The sequence below is a fragment of the Podarcis tiliguerta genome, assembly GCF_965153285.1.
Source record: "Podarcis tiliguerta genome assembly, chromosome: 5".
NCBI classification, from domain to species: domain Eukaryota; kingdom Metazoa; phylum Chordata; class Lepidosauria; order Squamata; family Lacertidae; genus Podarcis; species Podarcis tiliguerta.
The window spans coordinates 732,575-757,271 of record NC_139538.1 but is presented as its reverse complement, the minus strand read 5'-3'; the positions used below and the strand labels follow the sequence as shown (position 1 = coordinate 757,271).

At 49.4% G+C, this 24,697-nt stretch overlaps 1 protein-coding gene across 4 annotated transcripts in view; it reads right to left on the bottom strand.

Moving 5' to 3' along the window:
* The window catches only part of LOC310678257 (putative cation-transporting ATPase 13A5), a 52,581-nt gene extending 28,762 nt beyond the window's left edge, over positions 1-23,819 (bottom strand). Inside the window, exons 1-8 of one of the 4 annotated variants that reach the window (XM_083441940.1) lie at positions 23,562-23,819; positions 13,189-13,362; positions 11,064-11,207; positions 5,640-5,710; positions 5,465-5,545; positions 3,559-3,628; positions 2,129-2,263; positions 1,171-1,243 (exon numbers count right to left, since the gene is read on the bottom strand). In XM_083441940.1, coding sequence (XP_083298066.1) covers positions 1,171-1,243; positions 2,129-2,263; positions 3,559-3,628; positions 5,465-5,545; positions 5,640-5,710; positions 11,064-11,207; positions 13,189-13,362; positions 23,562-23,624 — 811 coding nt within the window. In that variant the 5' untranslated portion in view covers positions 23,625-23,819. Of the gene's footprint in view, positions 1-1,170; positions 1,244-2,128; positions 2,264-3,558; positions 3,629-5,464; positions 5,546-5,639; positions 5,711-6,780; positions 6,815-11,063; positions 11,208-13,188; positions 13,363-17,007; positions 17,297-23,561 lie in introns of those variants that run through there. The other 3 variants (XM_083441941.1, XM_083441942.1, XM_083441943.1) reach the window with 3 other exon arrangements.
* Between the last annotated feature and the right edge of the window lie 878 nt (positions 23,820-24,697).

The window sequence follows — 24,697 nt, the reverse complement described above, 5'->3', positions numbered from 1 at the left end:
GGGAGGCCTCATTCGGGAAAGAGTGCCTCGGTTTAAGAACGGTTTTGATTTAAGAACAGACTTCCGGAACAGATTAAGTTCATATACCGAGGGACCACTGTACAGTCATACCTCAATGTTACGTTTGCTTCATATTATATTCTTACAGGTTACATCCCACGGCGACCCGAAAGTACTGGAAAGGGTTACTTCCAGGTTTCGCCACTCGCGCATGCACACAAGCGCTAAATTGCTCTGTGCAGCTGCGCAGATACAGCACTTCAGGTTGCACTCTTTTCATGTTGCAAACGGGCCTCCGGAACAATACAGGTACCACTGTATTTGCTTTTTATCTTTTATTTTGGAACTGTACATCCAGTTTTTTCCCCCTTTAAATTTTTTGGGGGGCCCAAGAGAGTGGGGCCCTAAGCCACAGCTTGTTTAGTTTATACGTAAATCCGGCCCCGGGTGGCCCAGAAGAGTTTGGGAACCCATCATAGAATCATAGAGTTGGAAGAGACCACAAGGGCCATCGAGTCCAACCCCCTGCCAAGCAGGAAACACCATCAGAGCACTCCTGATATATGGCCTCTGCTTAAAGACCTCCAAAGAAGGAGACTCCACCACACTCCTTAGCAGCAAATTCCACTGTCAAACAGCTCTTACTGTCAGGAAGTTCTTCCTCAAGTTTAGGTGGAATCTTCTTTCTTGTAGTTTGGATCCATTGCTCCGTGTCCGCTTCTCTGGAGCAGCAGAAAACAACCTTTCTCCCTCCTCTATGTGACATCCTTTTATATATTTGAACATGGCTATCATATCACCCCTTAACCTCCTCTTCTCCAGGCTAAACATGCCCAGCTCCCTTAGCCGTTCCTCATAAGGCATCGTTTCCAGGCCTTTGACCATTTTGGTTGCCCTCCTCTGGACACGTTCCAGTTTGTCAGTGTCCTTCTTGAACTGTGGTGCCCAGAACTGGACACAGTACTCCAGGTGAGGTCTGACCAGAGCAGAATACAGTGGCACTATAACTTCCCTTGATCTAGATGCTATACTCCTTCCTTTAAAGGCCTTGAGGCTCCCCGTATGGGGAGATGGGGAAGCAGGATGGTGCTGGGAGAGGGAGGGGAAGCTGTGGGGCAGGAGAAGAAGGCAGCTGTCTCAGGACCCCAATACAAACACCCACCCACACACCTTCATTCTTGGTCCAGGCCAGGACTTCCACCTTGTTGTGCTCCTTAACCAGGTTGTGCAACTTGATTGATTGCTGCGGAAAGAAGAGACTTAGGCACTGAGCATGTCTGAGCAGGGAAGGCTGGTCTGGGGGGGGGGGGGCTTCCAGTCGGCTCCTCTCTAGGGAGTAAAATCCAATCACATGCAAAAGGAGAGCCTGCTGGACCAGGCTAAAGGGGGCCCATCTAGTCCAGCATCTTGTTCTCACAGGGGCCAACCAGGTGACTGTGGGAAACCTTATGGCAGGGAGTTCCACAGTTTAACCATATGCTGTGTGAAGCAGAATTTTTTTATTATTTTTTTTAGAAACATGTCTTCCAACATCCCCATGCATTCTAGTGTTAGGAGAGAGGGAGGAAAACTTTTCTCTTTCCACTTTCTCTCATGCAACTTCCATCAGCCCTGGCACAATATGGCTAAGGGGGTCAGCGGGATGGGAAAAGCCAGGCAGAAAAGCTGGTCAAATAAACCAAAGGCTGAGTGGAAGAGGTGCCTCTGAGAGGGTGGTGCCCTGTGGCGTGAGAGAGGGCGAGGTCTTGCAGGAGGCTTAAGGCACTCCCATCCTTTGCTTAGAATTAAAGCTCTATACAAATCGGACGGATTAAAGGCAGCAGTTCCAGGCTTTCAGGTTCTGTGTCTGAGTGCCCCCCCCCCCTTTTGGCCCCAGAGCTTTCCCTGCGAAAACTCACTCTTTAAAACTGAAGCTCAACAAATGGCCATTGGGGTTTTCCGCAGACTGCTGTTTGCTCCAATTTGGCTTTAAAGAGCAGCTTTTTGCTGGGAAATCTCCAGAGCAAAAAAAACACAACCAAGCACAAAAAGAGCATTTGGACATGAAGCTTTAACCGTGCCAGGAAAGAGTGGAGGAAAGCTACGTTAGGAGAAGCCCTGACCAGGGCAAAAGGAGTGGCAGACTCACCTGTCGGAGGTCGTACACCGTGAGGGCGATAGAGATGACGGACAGGATGATGATGGCAATGGAGTACTCGATGTATCCCTGGACCAGCCAGAGGGTCAGCGTGAAGGTTTGGAAGATGTAAAAAGGGTTGAGGATCTGCAGAGAACATGGGGCAGAGAACATCAGTCTGCCTGTCTGCCTGTCTCTGACCGACGAGCATCCCAGGACTCCATGCTGGGCCTCTTGCCAACTAGAGAGGCAGTGTGGCGCAGGGGTTAGACTGCTGGACTAGGACCTAGGAGAGACCAGGGTTCGAATCCCCGCTAAACGGCCTTGGCCCAGTATACCTGAAGGAGCGTCTCCCCCCCCCCCATCGTTCTGCCCGGACACTGAGGTCCAGCTCCGAGGGCCTTCTGGCGGTTCCCTTGCTGCGAGAAGCCAAGTTACAGGGAACCAGGCAGAGGGCCTTCTCGGTGGTGGCACCCTCCCTGTGGAATGCCCTTCCACCAGATGTCAAGGAAATAAGCAACTCTCTGACTTTTAGACGACATCTGAAGGCAGCCCTGTTTAGGGAGGTTTTTAATGCCTGATGTTTTAATGTAATTTTAATCTTTTGTTGGAAGCCGCCCAGAGTGGCTGGGGAAACCCAGCCAAACGGGCAGGGTAGAAATAATAAATGATGATGCTCCTCCCTGGGCGTGACCTTGGGGACCAGTCGCTGCCTTCTCTAAGCCTAGCCTACCTCACGGGGTTGTTGTGGGGGCCCAAGAGCCATGCGCACCACCATGAGCTCCTCAGAGGAAAAGGTGCAACAAATAAATAGGTCTTTCCAGGAGCCTTAGCACAACCTTCCCACCCACCCACCCTGCCACTGCGATGGCTGCTGCCTCTTTCCCTGCAATCTTCGGAGGAAGAGTGGTATATATTTTTTGCTCTATAGGACACACTTTTCCCCCTCCAAAAATTGATGGGAAATGTGTGTGCGTCCTATGGAGCAAATGCAGGTTCCTCGGCTTCAGCGCTAGCAATGCTAAGCCTCCGAAGCGTAGAGGGAGTGCTCCCTCCGCGCTCCAAAGGCTTCGTGTTTCTTTCGCTGGAGCCTGGAGAGCGAGAGGCGTCGGTGCGCACCGACCCCTCTCGCTCTCCAGGCTTCAGGGTAGCCGTGCACAGCCCCTCCGGCAGGGAGAGGCTGCACATGGCTATGGCTTCCCCTTTAGCCTCACGCAGCCTCTCCCGGCAGGGAGAGGTTGCGCGGGCATAAAGAGGAAGCCAAAAGAGCGAGCGGGATCCATCCCACTGGCTTTATTGGCTTGTGCCATAGTCGCGCGCAACCCCTCCGGAAGGGAGAGGTTGTGCACAGCCTGTATGCTGCTCTTTGGGGCTGGTGCGCCCTATGGAGCAAAAAATAAGGTAACTTTAACAAATAACCAAAATAAAGGGACCCCCGTTACCTCTTTAAAGAGCAATTTCCAGATGGGGCGGACTTCGATTTCAATGGCATTGGGGCCGCAAACCAACTTCCTGAGAAAGAGAGGAGAGATGAGGAGACCCCCCTTAAGACCTGAGGAACAAGCAGCCCAGACCTCCAGGGCAAGGCAGGGATTTGGCAGGGCATGTGTGTTGCTCCTTCTGTCCAATCTCAGGAACATAAGAAGAACTCTGCTGGATCAGGCCAGGGGCCCATCTAGTCCAGCATCCTGTTCTCACAGGGGCTGACCAGATGCACCAAAGGGAAACCAGCCAAAGCAGGATCCGAGCCCAAGAGCAACTCTCTCCCCTCCTGAGGTTTCCAGCAACTGGGATTCAGGAACATTGCTGCCTCTGTCTGTGGAGGCAGAGCAGAGCCGTCCTGGCTGGGAGCCCATCCAGAGTCCTCTCTTCATGAATTCGTCTAATCCTCTTTTACAGCCATCCAAGTTGTTGTTCCCCCACAGAAAATTATCTCCTAAGCTCCTTCCCCGCTGGATAGTGCCAGAGGCGTGGAGACATACCGTATTTTTCGCCGTATAGGACGCACCGTCCCATAAGGCGCACCTAGGTTTTTTTGGGGGGGGGGGAATAAAGGGGTGGGAAATTATTTTCCCCCCCTAGGCGCAGGGCTGGGGCAGGGGAAGCCCGAGCTTCCCCCGCCCCCAGCCCCCAGAACAGGCAACTCTCCGCAAGGCGTGGGAGCCCAGCGCAGGCTCCCACAGCTTGCGGAGAGCTGCACGAAGCCTGGAGAGCGAGAGGGGTCGGTGCGCACTGACCCCTCTCACTCTCCAGGCTTCAGCGAAAGCCTGCATTCGCCCCATAGGATGCACACACATTTCCCCTTCATTTTTGGAGGGGGAAAAGTGCGTCCTATGGGGCGAAAATATGGTATTTAAGAAGCGATAGAAAGGAAAGGGAAAGGGGAAAAGGGAAAGGGGGAGGGAAAGGGAAAGGAAAGGAAAAAGGGGAAAGGGAAAGGGAACGGTGAAAAGGAAAGGGGAAAGGGAAAGGGAAAGGGAAAGGGAAAGGGAAAGGGAAAGGGAAAGGGAAAGGAAAGGAAAGGAAGGGAAGGGAAGGGAAAGGAAAGGAAAGGAAAGGAAAGGAAAGGAAAGGAAAAAGGAGAAGGGGAAGGAAAAAAGAAAGGAAAAAGGAAAGGAAAGACAAGATAAGACAAGATACCAATGAAAGAAGAATGGCAAGTTTAAATTATGGAATATGCAGAAATGGCGAAACTGACAGGAAGAGTCAGAGACAAAGACAACAGAGATTTTAAAGAAGACGGGGAATCGTTCATGCTGTATTTACAGAAATATTGTAAAGAAATGGACTCACTAGCAGGGTTTGAGTAAAACACTGACAATTAAGAAAGCAAGAGTAAAGGTCAAGAAACAACAATACGGAAATTAATTAAATGTAAGCAGTAACTGGAAGAAAATTTGGTATGAAAATAATAAGAATGTAAGAGCATTCGGCTAAAAGAGGGAAAATAAGGAAAAAATTAAGCAGAAGTTAAAGAACCAGAAGGGGAAGTTGAGGGAAGTCGCAGAGTGGGGAGAGTTTTGTTTTGTTCTGTTTTCTTTCATATGATAAACGTGTTGACTATTAAATTGTAAAATGGAATAAAAATGTATTACAAAAAGAAAGAGGGATTAAATTGATGAGGAGCAGCTCTGCCCCGTGGACCAGTAAGAGCTGTTCGACAGTGGAATTTGCTGCCAAGGAGTGTGGTGGAGTCTCCTTCTTTGGAGGTCTTTAAGCAGAGGCTTGACAACCATATGTCAGGAGTGCTCTGATGGTGTTTCCTGCTTGGCAGGGGGTTGGACTCGATGGCCCTTGTGGTCTATTCCAACTCGTTGATTCTATGATTCTATGATTCTATGACCACACCTGAGCGCCCTCTCATTCCTTGTCAGCCCGTCTCCAAACTTGTGATGGATTTCGTAGCAAGTGTTGGAGTCCTCCAGCGACCTAGGAGGAGACAAGGCAGAAAAGTGAGAGGGGATTTCAGCCAGGGCCCCCCCCCAACCCCTCAGAGTCTCCAGCCGTCAGGTTAAAAACTCACCCGACTCTCAGGAACTGCTTTTCCGTGAGGTCCCAGACATAACGGATTTTTTGTACATGGATGTATCTCACCTGTTAGAACAATGCATGGTTACGGTTACGGTTATTTATCTAGAAGCATCTATAAAATGAGTGGATGGGAACAATGATTAAATTAACTTATTGTGAAATGATACCTATAAATACCTATAAATTAATATGTACAAATACATATAAATCATATAAATCATCAGATTTCTTAGGAAATTTGGGGTATTTTTCATCATGTTTCGGAATGATAAGTTTCATGATAATGTGCTGCCCTTTGCTGCCTTTATGAATATTTCTTTGGTTTACTTTACTGAATCCAAAATTAAAAATTAAAAAGCTGTAGCTTCAATGCTTGAATTTTTGCATTGGACTGGATGGTGGGAGTCATCTTCTCCAACCTCCTGCAGGATATTCAGTGAAAGAATTCCTAACAGATGGCCACCCAGCCTTTGAGATCTTTGGCGAAAGTCATCCCACAAATGTAATAAATAGCAAAGCAGTCATAAACAATAAAAGAGTAGAATACACATCCAAATTGAAGAAGAATAACCACATAAATCACAAGATCTAAAATAAATATACAAAACCTTACAATAACACCCTCCTCCCTAAAAAAAATTATCCTAAGCCAAAGAGTCTGTTCAGCAGCCTCAGCTTTTGTAGCTGGAGTCTCTCCTTCCATCCATCTCACTGGGCCCTCCTCTCCCAGGGTAGGTGGGAAAAGGGAGCCGGTCTCCCAGGACTCGCAACCAAGATGGTTTTTGGCCTCTTCAGGAGAGACTGATGGAGGATGGAGTGAAGAGTGAGAGGGGGTGGTAGCTGTGAAGGAGGGTTGGTTAGATCAGGAGGAACAGCATTTCCTTAGTTACCATTGTAATTAAGTAAAAAAGAAGCAGGAACATTTGAAACCCCATGCTTATGTACACAAACGTGAAAGACATCTGAAGGCAGCCCTGTTCAGGGAAATTTTTAATGTGTGACATTTTGATGTATTTTTAATCCTTGTTGGAAGCTGCCCAGAGTGGCTGAGGAAACCCAGCCAGATGGGTGGGGTACAAATAAATTATTATTATTATTATTATTATTATTATTATTATTATTTGTTCCCCCACCTTCCCCATGTAAACAGGGAGGTGGTTTTTTGGGGGGGAAGGGATCCCTGATCCTCCCGTGGAGTTTCCAAGCAGCTCCCACGATGCTCAATGGCTCTGAATGTGCCCTTGTTCCGGAGCTGACAGAGGCTGGGAATCTAAGCAAGCCGAGGGAGACAAGGACACTGGAATGTGAACTGGAATGTGAGAGGGAGGCGGGGAAGCCGAGTGGCATGGCTTCAGAAAACGTCAGAGAGCAAGCAGCAGATAGCTCTGTCCCCAAAACTCGAAGGCGCGAAAAGGTCAGGGAGAGGAGGGGGAAAGAGTGGAAGCGAAGGGGTTTATTCCCCTGTTGGAAGAAGAGGAAGGGGCAGAGTTTAGACTCGGCAACTGCAAACTTGGAGTCAGACACGGAGTGAAGGAGCTCCGGAGTGATTTATGTGTTTGAGCAATAAACATGAGATAATTACTGCCGGTGTCTCGCTTCTGCGGGAGAGCCAAGCCATTACAGTCCTGCTTGCCCACTGAAGCATCCCAGCCCATAAGCAGATATGGAGCTCTCTGCTCTGCCCCAGATAACTCTGCCGTGTCAGCAGGGGGCAAGGATGGTGCCTTTGCCCCGCTACGCAAGCTTGTCATCTTTGTCAAAGTCCGGTGTGCTCTGACAGTGACGTTGGCATGACAAGGGCTGGGAGACTAGAAGTCAGGAAATTTGCCCCAGGGAAGAATTTTCAGAAAATCCTTTTGGGGTCCAGAGGACCAGTTGGCATCTCTAGCCTCTGCGAGACACAGTATACAATTTTACACATCACTTGGGAAGACAGGCGAACGAATGACAGTGTACCGGAAGAAGCAAAGATCACCAGTGTTGAAGCAATGATTCTTCAACATCAACTTCGTTGGACTGGTCATGTTTTTTGGAGGCCTGATTATCGTCTTCCAAAGCAATTACTCTATTCCCAAATTAAAAATGGAAAGCATAATGTTGGTGGTCAACAAAAGAGGTTTAAAGACAGTCTCAAGGAAAAACTAAAAAAATGTAGTATAAACACTGATAATTGGGAAACACTGGCCTGCGAGTGCTCCAATTGGAGAACAGCCTTGACCAAAGGTATCATGGGTTTTGTAGCAGGAACCCCCCCCCCCCCATCATTCAGTTTGTACAAACTTCACACACACTCTCACTCACACACTACATACGCTACACTTCTGTTATAAATTCATAGAAAATCAACCATACATCGGATTTGCACTGTTCCACTTTTATTTTACTCCATGAAGGAAAGACTACAAAATGGGGAAGGTTTGATACAGGGCGCCATAATCCCTTGAGCATACCAGCACATCCACAGGAGCCCTGCCCAGTTGCTATGCCAACCCTGATGATCCCAGACAGAAGTCAATCAAGATCACAAAGAACTTGCATATGGGAGTGGATTCAGCACAGACTGGAACAAAGGACAATGATCAGATCTTCCCTCGGGGCAGGAAACTGCGACTACCTTTTGTCTTCAGAAAATGACTCATGGGGAGGGGTAGAAGGGAACCAGCCAGGTGACAGGACACTCAGGTTACCACCACAACTCCTCCCTCAACCCCTCCTTTCTGTAATGTATGCATGATGTTTCTGAGGGTGGGCTTGACCTATGACCTAGAGGATGGGAATTTCAAAAGTTTTTATAAGGTCTTGCACACCATTTTTCTGTGTTTTTCCTCTCTCCTGCGAGTGAGGGGAACACCCTGCTGCAACAGTACAATAAAGGCCAAGCCTACAGGCTGCTGTTTTGCTCCAAGTTATCCTGGTTGGTGTCTTTGTTTTGTCCAAGGGAGCCCTCGGATTTTTCCGGTAACAGTTTGAAGACACTCGAACTCAGGACGCAAGGGAGAAACGCGCTAAGAGGAAGGCACGCTTGGCAAACCCTCACCATGATCAACTCCCGCCCGGAAACCTCTGTCCCCACTGTGGAAGGAAGTGTGGATCCAGAATTGGCCTCCACAGTCACTTACAGACTCATTGTTAAAACCGTGTTTATGGAAGACAATCTTACTCGGCTAAGAGGGATCGCAGAAGAAGAGGAAGCTTGCAGAGGCATCTGAATGGCCACTGGGATACAGGATGATGGCTCAGGGGGGCCTTTGGCTCTTATCCTCCGACGGTCACCCGGGAGGGACAGCTTCCAGGAGGAAGAGTTGACTGCAGTGACCGGAAACATCCAAGAATCTGCAGCCCTTGTTCATCCTGGGTTTCTCCCAGGGTCTCCTGTTTGCCAGCCTAGCAAAGTGTGGGGAAAGCCGCCCTGTGTTTGGCTGCCCCTCCTGGCCCACTTCCTGCTTCCATGCTTCGCGAAATTCAAGGCCACCCTCACTGGGGGGCCTGCCAGGACCCTGGGACGGTGTGACTGAGCGATGGAGGGAGGCCCTGGGGACACAAGTGGTTTGCAAAGACACTCCACTGAGCAGAGCCATTGTGGTTTGCAGTGCAAAGCCCGGGGCTTCCTCAGAAAGGAGTCTGGGGCATGCCAAAGCTCCTCTGCCGTTGCCTGAATGCACAGGGACACAGCGGCTGCTCCATTGTCGGAGGAAATCTGGCATAAACATTGTGTCACCCTCTGCCTTGATTTTGGAGGCTCCCCCTCCCGGCTCTTGACCCTTGCGGTCACGTGGCTGGCACCGGGGACCCGCTCCGCGGCACGTTCACGGGGCTGAAGGCCTAGTCCTCATGCCACCTCCAGCAGGGAGGAGCGTGGGAACGTTGCCCAGAGGTCCCCTCCCCTCGGCTCCATCCCTCTGCTAACAGGCAGAGCAAAACTCGGGCCCCCTGGCTTCGCTCCAGGACATGGTTTTTCCTGTCTGTTTGCAACACAATCTGTCAATCTGCTCCAGTATCAGCTGAACCTGCTTTTGCATCTCGTGCCACCGGTGTGTCCGTCCTTCCGCTGCTGCATGGCAAACGCCCTGGAGGGAGCCCACAGCGGGGCAACGCGGAAAGAGTGGCAGCCCAAGATTGTGGGCAGAGGACAGTTGCCTCCCCCTGTTCCCCACAAGGGCCGGCAGGATTTGGGGAGGGGGTGGAGAGGCAGCGATGCTTCTGGAAGCCACAAGAGGGGAGAACATGTGTTGGAAAACTAGCCCCCTCGGGAGAGAGAGGCCGGCCCCTCTCCCAGGCCCCAGGGGCTTGTTCAGATCCCAACAACATGGATCTCGGGTTCGAATCCTGATGGCAGATTTCCTCCAGGCATCTGGTTGGCCGCGGTGAGAACTGGATACTGCCCTTGATAGGCCCCCATTGGCCTCATCTAGCAGGACTCATCCTCTTTCTTCTTCTTCTTCTTCTTCTTCTTCTTCTTCTTCGGTGATCACTCGTGGCCGAGTAAGATTGTCTTCCACAAACACGGACCTCCTCTCAGTCTTCTCTTCTCAAAGACTCAGAGAATTGTAGAGTTGGAAGGGACCCCCAGAGGTCCTCTAGTCTAACCCCGTGCAAGGCAGGAATCTCAGCCAAAGCGTGTCAAGACAGGTGGCCAGGCTAAACATCTCCAGCCCCCTCAAGGACTCCTCTTAGGACTTGGCTTCCACCCTCTAATCTGTTCCTTGAGACTCTCCCACTCTCAATGTGTGTTCTCCTCCTTCCTTCTTACAGAAAATGGAGGAGTCCAGCTCGGACGGGAGCAAAGGCAGCCTCACCATTGTCAAGCCAGACAGCAACGCCGCCCAGGTAAGTGCTGCACCTGCCCCTGAGCGGCCCCCGCCCTGGCGGAGCATCCTGGGGGAGCAAGCAAGGCAGGGGGCGGCTGGCATCACAGCATCCGCTCAGCGAAAGAGCTTCTGGGGCAAAGGAGCCTTGTAGCTTCATTTCCGCATCTGCTACCCTGGGCTTCTTTGGGACGGAGGCAAAGGGAAGGTTTTTGCTGGAAGATTCAGGGCGGACGAAAGGAAGTCGGTAGCACAGCCTTGACCAAAGGTGTCATGGGCTTTGAAGACACTCAAACTCAGGACGCAAGGGAGAAACGTGCTAAGAGGAAGGCATGCTTGGCAAACCCACACCATGATCAACTCCCACCAACCAATGTCCACACTGTAGAAGGACATGTGGATCCAGAATTGGCCTCCACAGTCACTTACGGACTCACTGTTAAAACCGTGTTTAAACTCACTGTTAAAACTCACTGTTAAAACCGTCTTACTGGGCTACGAGGGATCACCAAAGAAGAAGAAAACAAATTCCTCTGATCTAGAAAGGATCGAAAGAAGCCTCTTTTTGGTGCCCATCACTCATTTGCCAGCTTGTGCCAAGGAAAGCTCACCGTCATTCCAGGCTTCATGATGGCCCTGCTGATGACGGAATCCTGGTCAGCCCCGAAAAGGAGGTGGTCCAGCTTTTCACTGTCCAAGACACTCTGCAAATCAAGGTGGTTCACCTTCTTCCTGGTGTATTTCTGAAACTCATCCTAGGGGAGGGAAAGCACAGTGTGAATCCCGTTGGCAATTCACAATCCGGTTAAAGCAGGACAAATCATGCAGCTATTCATACAAGCCTCCCGTTGCTTTCCCACACTCAACTTCTGCCCTGCTCTTCCAGGCTGAGGGCCGCACTTTAGCATTCTGTGTCCAGGCATGGAGGCTTCAAAGCTGAATCGGATTCAAATGTCCATTCGAGTTTTCCTCAGCTTAATGTTTGCTCTGATTGAGCTTTAAAGAGCTGCTGCTTGGACACAGAACTTTAAATTGCAGACTGTACCGGACTGTCCACTTCCATGAATTTCAGACGTAATGATGATGGCCTAAAAAACTACACCGCGAGCTTTTTGATCCTGAATGGCAGGTGGCTGGACTAGATGACCCCAGGGGGTTTCTTTCCTACTCTAAAATTCCACGATTCTTCCAAACTGGAAGCTTCTCCAGGTATATGAATAGGGTGAGCCTGTGACCTGGACTCAGGAATTAAGTAATTAATTAAGAATTAAGAATGGCCAGGCTCTCCAGGTAAAGCCATCAACAGGTTCCTGCCAGACAGGATTCTGCTGTAGACTGCCCCTTCTGTGATGTATGTATGATGTTTTTTGGGGGTGGTCCTGAGCTACAGAGGGATGCAGGTGGCGCTGTGGGTTAAACCACAGAGCCTAGGGCTTGCCGATCAGAAGGTCAGCAGTTCGAATCCCCGCAACGGGGTGAGCTCCCGTTGCTCGGTCCCTGCTCCTCCCCACCCAGTAGTTCAAAAGAATGTCAAGTGAAGTAGGTAAATAGGTACCACTCTGGCGGGAAGATAAATGGTGTTTCCATGCGCTGCTCTGGTTTCGCCAGAAGTGGCTTAGTCATGCTGGCCACATGACCAAGAAGCTGTCTGCGGACAAATGCCAGCTCCCTCAGCCTGTAAAGCGAGATGAGTGCCACAACCCCAGAGTCGTCTGCGATTGGACCTAACGGTCAGGGGTCCCTTTGCCTTGAGCTACAGGGTGGGCAATTTCAAAAGTCTATATAAGGCCTTGCACACCTTTGTTCTGGGTTCCTCCTGCCTCCTGCGTGTGATGAGTGAGGAAACTGTTGCAACAAGTTAATAAATATAAGGGTTCTTCAACATCATCTTCGTTGGACTGGTCATGTTGTGCAGATGTCTGATTATTGTCTTCCAAAGTAACTACTCTATTCCCAACTTTAAAATGGAAAGTGTAATGCTGGTGGTCAACAAAAGAGGTTTAAAGACTCTCTCAAGGCAAATCTTTAAAAATGTAGTATAAACACCAGCAATTGGGAAACACTGGCCTGCGAATGCTCTAGTTGGAGAACAGCCTTTACCAAAGGTGTCCTGGGTTTTGAAGACGCTCGAACTCAGGACGCAGGGGAGAAATGTGCTTAGAGGAAGGCACGCTTGGCAAATCCACACCGTGAATAGCTCCCACCCTGAAACCAATGTCCCCACTGTGGAAGCAGTGGCGTAGCGTGGGTTGTCAGCACCCGGGGCAAGGCAGGTAATTTGCGCCCCCTAACCCATGGATTTGCGCCCCCTAACCTGTGGATTTGCACCCCCTAACCCTAACCCCCAGATGTTGCGCCCGGTGCGGTTGGCCCCCCCTGCATCCCCCACGCTACGCCACTGTGTGGAAGGACGTGTGGATCCAGAATTGGCTTCCACAGTCACTTACGGACTCATTTTAAAACCGTGTTTATGGAAGACACTCTTACTCGGCTTCGAGGGATTGACAAAGAAAGAAAGAAAACCTCCCTAAGTTTATCCTCTTTTAAAGCCCTCTGAATTGGTGGCATCACTGCCTCCTGTGGGAGTGAGTTCCGCAGGTTCACCAATTCCCGGGTTACTGCCCAGTGAGATGTGGGAGACTCGGCCTGCAGGAAGCTCCGCGATTCCCCGCCTGGCTGCAACCTCTGGGGATGAGAACTTGGGGAAGCTGCCTGGGAGATGCAAAAGGCGCCCACCGTTGTCCGCAAGAGCACGACGTCGGCCTCTTCCAAGTCACAGGGCACGCAGTTGGCCCACACGTCCCACTCGGGCTTCCAGTAGAAGAGGAGGAGGAGGACTCCGCAGGACAGGACGCATCCAGCAAGGCACAGGGCCCTCCGGCACCCTTTAGTCTTGTAGCCAAATATATCCTGGGGGGAAAGATCGGTGTATATCAGTATCAAAGTCCCTGCATCATCAGAGCTGCAGGTGGAGGAAAAAGACAGAGAGGAGTCTTTCTTCCTCTTGCATAATCAGTGCCAGATATACATATGAGCTAAACAAGGTATAGTTCAGGGCCCCACTCTCTTTGGGGGCCCCCAAAATGGATGGACATTTCCAAAATAGAAGATAAAAAACAAATACAATAAAACCTACACGCAGCAACCGTGTTTTGTGTTGCGTAGGCTCCTATGATGTAAGTCAGGCATGTCCAACAGGTGGATCGTGATCTACCGGTAGATCACTGGACGTCTGGGGTAAATCACTGTTAGATCATTGGCTCCCCCAAAAGGAGCTGAACAACCGTGGCTCCCCTAAAAAAAGCTCAACATTTACCTCCTCCCTGAAAAAACTCAACAACTTGGACCTGAACCCCCAAAAAGGGGGTAGATCACTGCCAGTTTTTAACTCTGTGAGTAGATCGCAGTCTCTAGGGAGTTGGCCGCCCCTGATGTAAGTAATGGCCCCCGCCTGCTCCCTCAAATATCCCTGGTTTGCTCCTTTCTATGTATAGGGTGCCTACATTCTGCATGGCCTGGTTGCAGGGCAACATGTGCAAATGGCTTGAGATACCTATCAGGTCCATCAATTACCATATAGGATATATTCAGCACAAAAAACAGCGACCATTTGTTGTGGACAAAGGACAGCTGAACATAGAAAGGGCCCCATTAGCTTCAGGAGCTGAGGGCCACATCAAACCTCAATCCGGCCCTGTGCATAATACTAGTCGAGCCCCTTCCGATTTATTGCTAAAGAGTGAGCTTTCTGGGGCAAAGCGGTGGGCCAAAGGCAAAACTGCTCACCGGAAGAAAAGGTGATAAAATAATGGGTTTTTGTAATAGGTAAGGGTTTGAATAAAAACTCTGCGGGAAGTCAGTCTGGGAAACAAAGTTGCTATCTAATTTGAAGCTAATTTGAGGAGTTTTGGAAACTTCTTAAAAATTATATTTGGGGGGGGGTGAGGGAACCCGCTCAGACACGTGTCTTGAAAGCACAGGACAAGCGGGAAAGTGCTGGGAGCCATGCGCTTTGGCGCAAAGCAAGCAGGAGTGAGGAGAAGCGCCAACCACAGAGAAAAGAGAGTAGCACACTTGTTCTCTCTCTCTCTCAGGACTGGAAGGGCCCTGATCCACCCTTTGCACCTCGAGAGCAGGCACACCGGTCACCTGGCCTCTGCTTTCGTCAAAGCCTCTCTCTATTCCGTTCCAATTGCAGAAACTATTTCTAAATGTGCATCTATCAGGGCATGCCAATGAGCACATGAAGCTGTTAGGCAAATTGGTTTTTATTTGCATTTTGTGTTTTCATCCTGTATTTTTATGCTGCGGACTGCCCTGAGAGCTACACACGAAGGGCGCCATACACATTTAATAAATAATAATAATGATAATGGTCTTCTTTCTGAGAATGGTTTTTTTTTTTTTTTTTGGTGGGGAGGGAGTTGATGTGTCACTCCACTGAAAGCAATTCCCTTACACACAAATATATATTTATATATACTGTATTTTTTGCACCATAACACTCACTTTTTCCCTCCTAAAAAGTAAGGGGAAATGTCTGTGCGTGTTATGGAGGGAATGGCTCCATATATATTTACACACACACACACACACACACACACACACACACAAATATATGAGTGTTTAATCACACTTTCAAACGTTGTCCTATTCCTACAACAGTTTATGTGGAGAAAGACACTCCTTTACAATCCTTTACAAAGGTTTCCCCCCCCCCTTCCTTCCTTCTCCCTTCTGAATTTCTGGGCCCTTTTGGCAACACAAAGGAAAGACATTATTCACACGCAAATTGTAACTGAATCCCAAACCGGGGAAATTTAAAATAAGGTGTCCGTCTTAACAGGCTTCCTTGAAAATCACATCCATCAAAACAATAGGATTTCAAAGAAAATGCACTTATTCCTATCATTATTATTATTTATTAAACTTGTATGCCTCCCTTCATCAGAAGATCACACACGGCAGGTCATTCAGGGTGGGAGCGTTCAAGGGAAATACGCCCCAACCTGAGGAACCACCTCCTCCGGCTGCCCCTGGGATAATTATACAGTGGTGCCTTGGTTTACTACCAGAATCTGTCCCGGAGGTCCATTCGTAAACCAAAACAGGTTGTAACTCAAGGCGCGCTTTCACCAATGGGGCTTCCAAAAAAAATTTGTTCGTAATCCAAAAAAAAGGGGGGGTTGTAATCCAAAAAAAGGTTGCAAACCGGGACACGCACTTCTGGGTTTGACGTGTCTGTAATCCAAAACGTATGCAAACCAAGGTACCAATGTGATGATGATAAGTTGTTGTTGTTGTTGTTGTTGTTGTTGTTGTTTCTACCCCGCCCATGTATTTCTATCCCACTCTGGGCGACTTACAACAAAAGATTAAAAAAAATAAAAACATCAGTCATTAAAAACCTCCCAATACAGATGTCTTGTAAATGTCAGAAGGGATTCCTTTGGCCGCTTCTGAGTGTCCCCAACACAGCATTTATTTATTTGCTAATATTTCTCTCCCGCTTACACTGACAGAAGTCTTAAAGGGGTGTAAAAATGGAGGGGGGGGTGTTGAGAATATTAAAACAGAGAAACCGCTGCAGAGATGCCTGCATTTGTATTCCTGGCGCTCCCCAAACTCAAAACAGAGACAAATAAAACGAGTCAGCGACCCACCAGGAGTGGAAATTCGAAATTAAAGACAATAACTGGCACAACAATTAGCTGCAATCATAGGAAAACCAGTGTAGGATAATGTGCCCAGTTCAGATCTGAAGAGGGTTCCACGTATAGGCAAGAAATTCTGTCTGACTAGCCAGCATTTGGCTGATTTTGAATTTGTTTCCAGTTATGCTTTCTATATTTCATGCTGTCTTTGCGTTTACAGAGGCACCAAAAATCCCCCTTCTGCAAAAAAGGGGGGGAATAATGATGATGATGATACTGTAATAATAATAATACTGTAGTAATAATACTGTAATAATAATAATAATAATAATAATAATATATTTATAGCCACCCATCAGGCTGGGTTTCCCCAGCTACTCTGGGCAGCTCCCAACAGAATATTAAACAGAAGAAAACTTCAAACATTAAAAACAGGGAAGAAAGAAAAAGAAATCAGAGAGCCCTTTTAAAATGTGTGGGGTTTTTGGGAGGAGGGGTTGCTACTGGGAGATTGTTTTCTATTTTGATTGTGTGTTTTGTGGTTTTCTATTTTGATTTTATTCTGTGAACCGCCCTGGGACCTCTGGGTTTAGGGCTCTGGATGAATCCAATTTAAAAAACTGATTTAAAAATAACTGGAGGCGCGAAGCCATGTGCTTGCCGGCCGCAGCAACCCAGTCAGATGGGCGGCAAATAAATGACATTATTATTATTATTATTATTATTATTATTATTATTATTATTATTATTTCCTGCCCACCCCATGCAGCCACTGCCAAAGCCCCCCCCCCGGCCCCCTCCTGCTTCCCAGGCCTGTTGGCTCCTCAATCCCAGCCTCTGCCCCCCGTGTCTCCCTGTCCCCTGGGGGGTCCCCCCTGCCCCCCCCCATGCTGGCACGCACTTGGGGGCATCTGGGCAGTCTCTCGGGGGTCGAGGGGGCCGCTCCGCTGTTGATGAAGCTGATGCTGAAGAGGCGGCCCCGGGAGCAGGCGGTGGCCACCGACGGCGACCGTTTGGCCCCCCAGGGCCAGGGCAGCAACCAGCGGAGCCCCCTTGGCCTGGGCTCCACGGTGCCAGCGGCCGGGCCCCACAGCCAGGAGGAGCCGCCAGGGCAGAATCCGAGCCAGGCAGGGAGGCCGGGGGGCCCAGGGAAGGATGCTCAGAGCGAGGACCGGCCCATCCGTCTCCATCGCCCGCATCCCCATCGCCATGACGACTTGGGCTTCTTATATCGGCACTGCTCCTTTATCCCTTAAGGCAGGCCCCACAAATAAAGAAATAAAAGGGGAGATTCTACTCATGTGAAAACACGCTGATTCTGACGCGCAGCGTAATTCCTGGACCGCCCACAGGCCGGACGGAGAAGGTGATTGGGCCGGATCCGGCCCACTGGCCGAAGGTTGCCTACCCCTGCCTTATGGGGTATCCAAGAGCCATATAGAGTCCTGAAGTGGGTTCCCTATGGCAGGGGTCAGTAACCTTTTTCAGCTGGGGGCCGGTCCACTGTCCCTCAGACCTTGTGGGGGGCCGGACTATATTTTTTTGGGGGGGGGGGATGAACGAATTCCTATGCCGCACAAATAACCCAGAGATGTATTTTAAATAAAAGGACACATTCTACTCATGTAAAAACACGCTGATTCCCGGACCGTCCGCGGGACGGATTTAGAAGGCGTTTGGGCCGCATCCGGCCCACAGACCTTAGGCTGCCCACCCCTGCCTTATGGGGTACCCAAGAGCCCGTCTAGAGTCCTTAAGTGGGTTCCCTATGGGTAGGAGAAAATAACAGAGGCCAACCAGAAAATATTGAGAAGTAAAGCGGCTGGTAAGTCTGATCTTTATTAAACTGTTGCAACAGGGTCCCCACTCTTGGATACCCCATAAGGGAAAAGGAGCAGATTCTGTTTACATTCCTCTGCCTTCAGATATCAGCAGGTGATTAAATGCTTACCTCGAGCTGCTAAAATAAATTAATCCCTTCCTGGTTCCTGCATACCAAGCTCCCGTTAAATGCCAGGAGCAAGCTAGGCTGGTATGGTTGCATTTTGCTGACAGCTTTCGCCTGGCTCTGTGGCAGGATCTTTATCTCTTGCCATCGCCTGCCCTGGCGGGGAGCACCTGCGGGTTCAGCCCTCTCCACTTCAAAAAACGAAATGGCTATTTTATTCCAGCAATGGTTCCACATGGTTCAGGGGATAAGGCCTCTCTGCAAAAGCTATGCTTAATGTGCACAAAACCTTGTCTGGAGGTTTGCATTTGCAGAATGGCTTTGTTTGCAGACGAAATAAATTTAAAAAATTAAATTAAAAAATTGTCCCGTAGCAACTTAGAGGCCAACTAAGAAGGTTCTGGGTCTAAGCTTTCGTGCACACTTCTTCAGATACACTGAAATAGAAGTCACCAGACCTATATACAGTGGACACTGGGGTTGCAAAGGTCATCTGTGTGGGATGCACGTTCGCAACTTGCAGCGTCCACAACCCGCAGCAGTGCATCTGCGCACGTGTGGGTCGTGATTTGGTCTTCTGTGCATGTGCAAAGTGTGATTTAGCGCTTCCGCGCAAGCGCAACTGCCAAAACCTGGAAGTCGCCTGTTCCGGTACTTCCGGGTTTCGGCTGGTGTGTAACCCAAAAAAACGCAACCTGAAGCATCTGCAATCGAGGTGTGACTGTATATAGTGGGAGGGTGGGGTTTTTCTGAGGAGGGTAGTAGAAGATGGGTGATTAACTCAATGGGTATGGTAAACCTGTAGAGGACTGCAATTAGTACTACAGGAAAAAGCAAGGGATAGTATGCAGATTGGGACGCGGGTGGCGCTGTGGGCTAAACCACAGAGCCTAGGTTTGCCAATCAGAAGGTTGGCGGTTCAAATCCCTGCGACGGGGTGAGCTCCCATTGCTCAGTCCCTGCTCCTGCCAACCTAGCAGTTCGAAAGGACGTCAAAGTGCAAGTAGATTAATAGGTACCGCTCTGGCGGGAAGGTAAACGACGTTTCCGTGCGCTGTTCTGGTTCGCCAGAAGCGGCTTAGTCATGCTGGCCACATGACCCAGAAACTGTTCGCCAGCTCCCTTGGCCAGTAAACCCCAGAGTCGGTTCTGACTGGACCTAATGGTCAGGGGTCCCTTTACCTAGTATGCAGATTAGCATGTGTAATGAGACAAGAATCCAATATCTCTATTCAGACCAGGTATCTCCATAGTTTTCAGTTTAGTGATAAGTTGTAATGCAACAACTTGCCTTTCAAGTCAGTTTCTGAAATTCTTTTGCAACAAGACAGGTGCTCTGATATCCTGTATTGAATGTCCTGGGAGTTTGAAGTGTTCTCCTACTGGCTGCTCTGTCTTGTGATTTTTGCAGAGAACAGGAGCAGCTGCAGAAGCTGGGAGTGGGGAGAAGGTGGAGTCTTTGTTAAGATGGAGTCTGGGGTTAATGGACAACTCATCCCTGAGTGCCTGGGTCTGTCTCAGAAGCCACCAGCAGGTTGGGGAAGGGACTTGCCGCTGTCTGTCTCTCTCTCGCTGGGACCAAACAGAGAATAGTTCTGGACTGGACCAACAAGTAAGAACCTAAGAAAACTCGACTGCATTGCTAGTTGTTTAAGAGCAATGGGTTGGCTTGTATTTGCAACATTTATTGTAACAAGTTTAAAGACGGCAAAAAGGGCTCCCAGATGAATCAAAGTAAGGACTCAGCTATACGCCTGCAAATACAGTGGTACCTTGGTTTTTGAACGTAATCTGTTCCAGAAGACCATTCGAGTTCTGAAACGTTCGGAAACCGAAAACTCAATAGCTGACCGCCTCAGGATCTTGTGCTCAGCGGAAGCTGCGTGGCATTTTCGACTTCCGAGACGCGTTCAAAAACAGAAGCATCTATTTCGGGGTTTGTGGCGTTCAAAAACCGAAATGTTAGTCAACGGAAATGTTTGAAAACCGAGATACCACTGTAAAACGTTTAAGTGTGTTGCAAAGTGCAATACACAAATGTGACACTAGATGGCGATGGTGAGCTATGTCAAATTCAATGTTTTTCAAAACTTTTTTTTCAAAAGCATTTTCACAGTGTTTTTTATATGTGTGTAGATTCCACCCAAGAGCCAAGTGGTGGGGATTGTTTTGTAGGTAAGCTCTTCACACTTAGCTTCCACCGTCCGGGGCTGCAGGACAGATTCCTCCAGCTGGAAGGGGGCGGGGAATGAGCCCATTTCAAAAAGCGACTGATGCAGCATGCAGGCAAGGCGGAGGAAAGCCTGGTGGAGGAAGCCAGCAGCGGCGCTGCTGCCCCAGGGGAACATCCGGCCTGCGTGGCACAGCCCTGGCACGGCCATCAAGGCACCGGGTGATGCTCCCAGGTGAGAGAGCAGCCATGAAAAAAGCACACCAAGAACTCTGGCCAATATAAGTTTCAGTAGTGGGAGTGGTCCCTACTCCCAAATCAATAGTCAATTGTAACAAAAACTAATCCATTCAAAAGTATGTATTCTGACAAGGATTACAAAGTCAAATAGAGGTTACAAACTCAAACAGAGATTACAGACTCATAAGGATATGTATAACACAATAATTTGTTACAGTATTAGAGATAAGAGTTTATGAGTAGAGATAAATTCATGTTAGTCCATAGTCAGATTTGACGTGAAGATCTTAGTTTCAATCATTGAGCAGAAGTCAGTTATGGATCAGAAACCAGGACGGGGCCCTGTTTCAATGTATTCACCTTCATCAGCTAATTTTTAAGGGGTCATGTAAGTTGAAGAATTCGTATAAATATATCCTGTTATTTGCAACGTTTCTCAGAGATAACAACTAAGTGTGGTAGATCAACGTGTGTCTTGAGCTTTTCCCACTAATGAAACTTCTATTGGCCAGAGTTCTTGGTCTGCTTTTTTCTTGGTATGTTTAATAACAAGAACTCCAACTTCATTAGAGAGCAGCCAAGGCCTTCGGATGACTCCCAAAAAATGAAGGTGTGGACGGAGCCCTTTCCCCACCTCCAGGATGTGTGGGGAAGCTGTCTCCATCCTTCCACTGGGCAGGGGGGGTGGAAAGAGTTCATATGCTTCTCTCTGTCCCTCACAGGGAAGATAGAGCAAGCTTGTTTTCTGCTGGTTCAGAATCCACCTGACCCAGTGGATTCAAACTGCAAGAAACGAGATTCTGACTCAGCACTGGCGGCAAGAGCCATCCGACTCCCTCCGAAAGTGGTCCACTCTCCTCCCTCGGAGGTTTTGAGGCAGAGGTTGGGTGGGCATCTGCCAGGGTCTTTTTTAAGGTATGGTTCAAGCATGGCAGGGGGCTGGACTAGATGGCCCTTGGGCCCCCTCCAATTCTACGATTTCACTACTGTAGTTAAACTTACAGGCCGTTTCCCATCTCAACAGGGTGTTACTGAGCTCAGTTTGGGGGACTGGGGGGAACTGCCAAAACGGTGAGGCTGATCACCCCAGAAGCTGTGGAACTGAAGAAAACGTTGGCCCGGAAACTCTGGCTCCTGACAGGAGCACCTCTGAATCTCTGGAGGACAGACGTGTTTTTCCATCCAGACCGTAAGAAGCAGAAATGCGGGCAAGGGCTTTGGCTGTGGGGGTACAGTTCTGAGTTAAGTTGCATACCGTTCCTCTAAGAGTTATGTCGGATCATCGTCTGCTATTTGCATATCCTGTTCCTTGCTTTTCCCTTCCCCAAGACTCACTCCTGTATAATATGCTGATGACTCGTCTTGGATGTTACGGTGTTTATATCTCATTCCGTAAGATGCACCACATTCACTGGTCTTCTGCAATCCAAAAGGCCTCACTCTGGTGGCGAGAGTCTCACCCCAGAGGCTGGAGGCACCTGAGGAAGACCTTCTCTGGTGCCCTCAACTCACAGTGGTGGACCTGGTGGTGGTCACCTTGTGGACCTGGAGCTCCCTAGAGGACCCCAGGCTCAGGCAGTAACAGCTGGCTTTGATCAGCAGCCGCGTCAGGAATTTAGCTCAGAAAGTGCCAAACCGTGGAATCCATGAAGGATGAGACCCGCCTGCCCCCAGCTCCTGGCACCAGACAGAAATAGTGCTGGCACTTTCTGGACCAGCTAAAGTTTCCAGAACGCATCCAAGGGCAGCCCCACATGACGGGCATTACAGTAGTCTAGTCAAGAAGCAGCCACAGCATGCGCAACCATGGCAAAAGCCTTGGGCGCAGATGATATCCTCAACGTGCCCCCCAAACATCCAAAAATAACAATTAGAGGTTCAGGAACTCTCCCAAAATGCAAGCCTGCTCTTTAATTGGGAGCCAGGAGGGGGGCTGTCCTTCACTGGGGAGTTAGAAGCAGACGTTGGGTGCCCATCTGTCTGGGATTCTTTAGCTGGCATTTCTCCATTGCAGGGAGTCAGGCTAGGGGGCCCATAAGTCTGCAGTTCTGTGATTCTATGTGACCCCATCAAAGGCGTTTACCCTAAACCCCCAGGAAACATTTGTCCAAAATTAAAGTCGGCCAAACAATCTGCCTAAGGCGCCTGCATCTTCTCTGGATCAAGATTAAATTCATTCTCCCTCATCCAGTCCAGCACTGAGGTTAAGAAGTTGCCCAAGACGGTCTCCTGTCTACCGAGGCAGGAAGAATCACAGAACTGTAGCATCAGAAGGGACCCCAGGGGTCATCAAGTCCAACCCCCTTCAGTGCAGGAATCTCAGCTGAAGCATCCCTGACAGGCATCCGTCCAACCTGAGCTGGATGTCTCACACAGAGCGTGCCCTGTCACCAGCACCCCAGCACAGTCTCTGTGGTGGCTCTTAAAGAATGGAGTGAGGAAGTCAAGACAAGACCCGCAGGGCAGAGGAGGCGTCGCCCAGAACCTCCTTCTACGCCCTCCCTGCAAGGTAGGAGTGGGACCGCTGCAATGCGGAGTCTCCCCACACCCCACACCCCACTCCATACCCAGAAGGACACTGTGATGAATGGTATGAAAGCTACTGAGAGGTCTAGGAAAACCAACACACGCCTCCTGGTATAGATCCCAGGAAGGTGACCCAGGCAGGGCCCAGATCAAAATGGACCTTACAGTCCTGCATTTCATCCAGAACCCCCTGGAGCTGAGGACCCGCTTCCTGCTCAGCCCACCTGGATAGTCTCCTAAGCAGAAGCATTGCATGCTGCAACCTTTTGCTGCAGTCCCCCTTTTCATTCTCGGCTGACTCGCCTGGCCTGAACCCACCCTTTTTAAAGGGGACACATCCACCTGTGGATTCCTGCCAAAGCCTTGAAATGCACAGGGAGAAAAAAGCAAGCCGTCCAGTGTCGTCCCGTCCCCTCCCAGCCCCAGCCCCTCGGTTGTTGCTCAGGGGCGCTTTCCAGGGGCACCCAGGGAGCAAGCCTTCTGGAGCCAAGAGCAGGAAAGAATTCCTGAGATTCCTGGAAGCACAGCTGATTTGGGAAGCCAGAAAGCTCAGTTCTCCGCTGCCTCTTACCAGCTCATCCTCCTTTCCCTGGTTGAGGAGGTGGCGGTGGTCCTTCAGAAGGTCTTCCCCCATCAAACTTGGCGGCTGTCAAGCAGTCCAGGCGTCCTCTCCCCCAAGGATGGCAGCAGCAACCGATGCTCCGGCTGATCTGAACTCGGGGCAGAGCAGTCACTGTCTCCATGGTGTTGCCGCCTGCCTTTCAGAGCACACGCCTTCTTTTAGCCCAACCTGCAGTGGGGAAAAACCTGTTCCAGCCTCTGGAGCCTTCCAGCCTTTCTCTCTCTCTCTCCCTCTGGTGTTATGCAAGACCCTGCAGGAGACACCTGAGGAGGGATGCCCTGTCCAGGTGCCCGGGTGCCCTTTGACCCTTCACCACCTCTGCCCCAGACAGAAATTCCAGCCTGTTCACTGGACTCCTGTCGCTCAGCTCTTTGCTGCCTCACCCTCAGCCCTTCCAGCTGAAGCATCTCAGAGCCCCATCTTGGAAGGAGAAGAGCGGAGAGATGTGTAGGCGCTGTGCATTTGAAGCACCCCCCCCCAAAAAAAAAAGAAAATTCAGGGAACGGTGGTTTACCAGAGCTACAACTCCCAACACCCTTAACAAACTACACTTCACAGGATTCTTGGGGGGGGAGGGTCTTTTGAGAGGGAGGGATATAATATTTTAAATATTGCTTATGATCGACATTTGACATCCTTTTAAACGTGTTGTGGGGGATTATTGGTTTGTTCTTTTCTTGTTTTTATTACGTATTTTGTGTTTTTAGCTGGTATCTTTATGTTGTGAACCTCCCTGACATCTATGAGTAAAGAACGGTATACAAATTTTAATAATAATAATAATTTTGTAAATGTTTTTATTAATTTTTCCAGTATAACAATAAGCACAACCCCTGGGAGGGATATAAATTGAATAAATAAGGGAGAAAATGTGCTCTGAATGTATGGTGTGCGATCGACGGAAGCTTCATATTTCCAGTTCCATGGAGTTTGCAAAAAAAGGGGAGGCTGTTATGGACCCTGACAGACCATAATATGTTACCCAAGAACTCTAGGTGGTCATCCCGGCCTGGAAAGCAGGATGTGGTGTGACAGACTGAACTGCAGAGACAAGACATCGCAGAAAAGGGTTGGCTGATAATAGA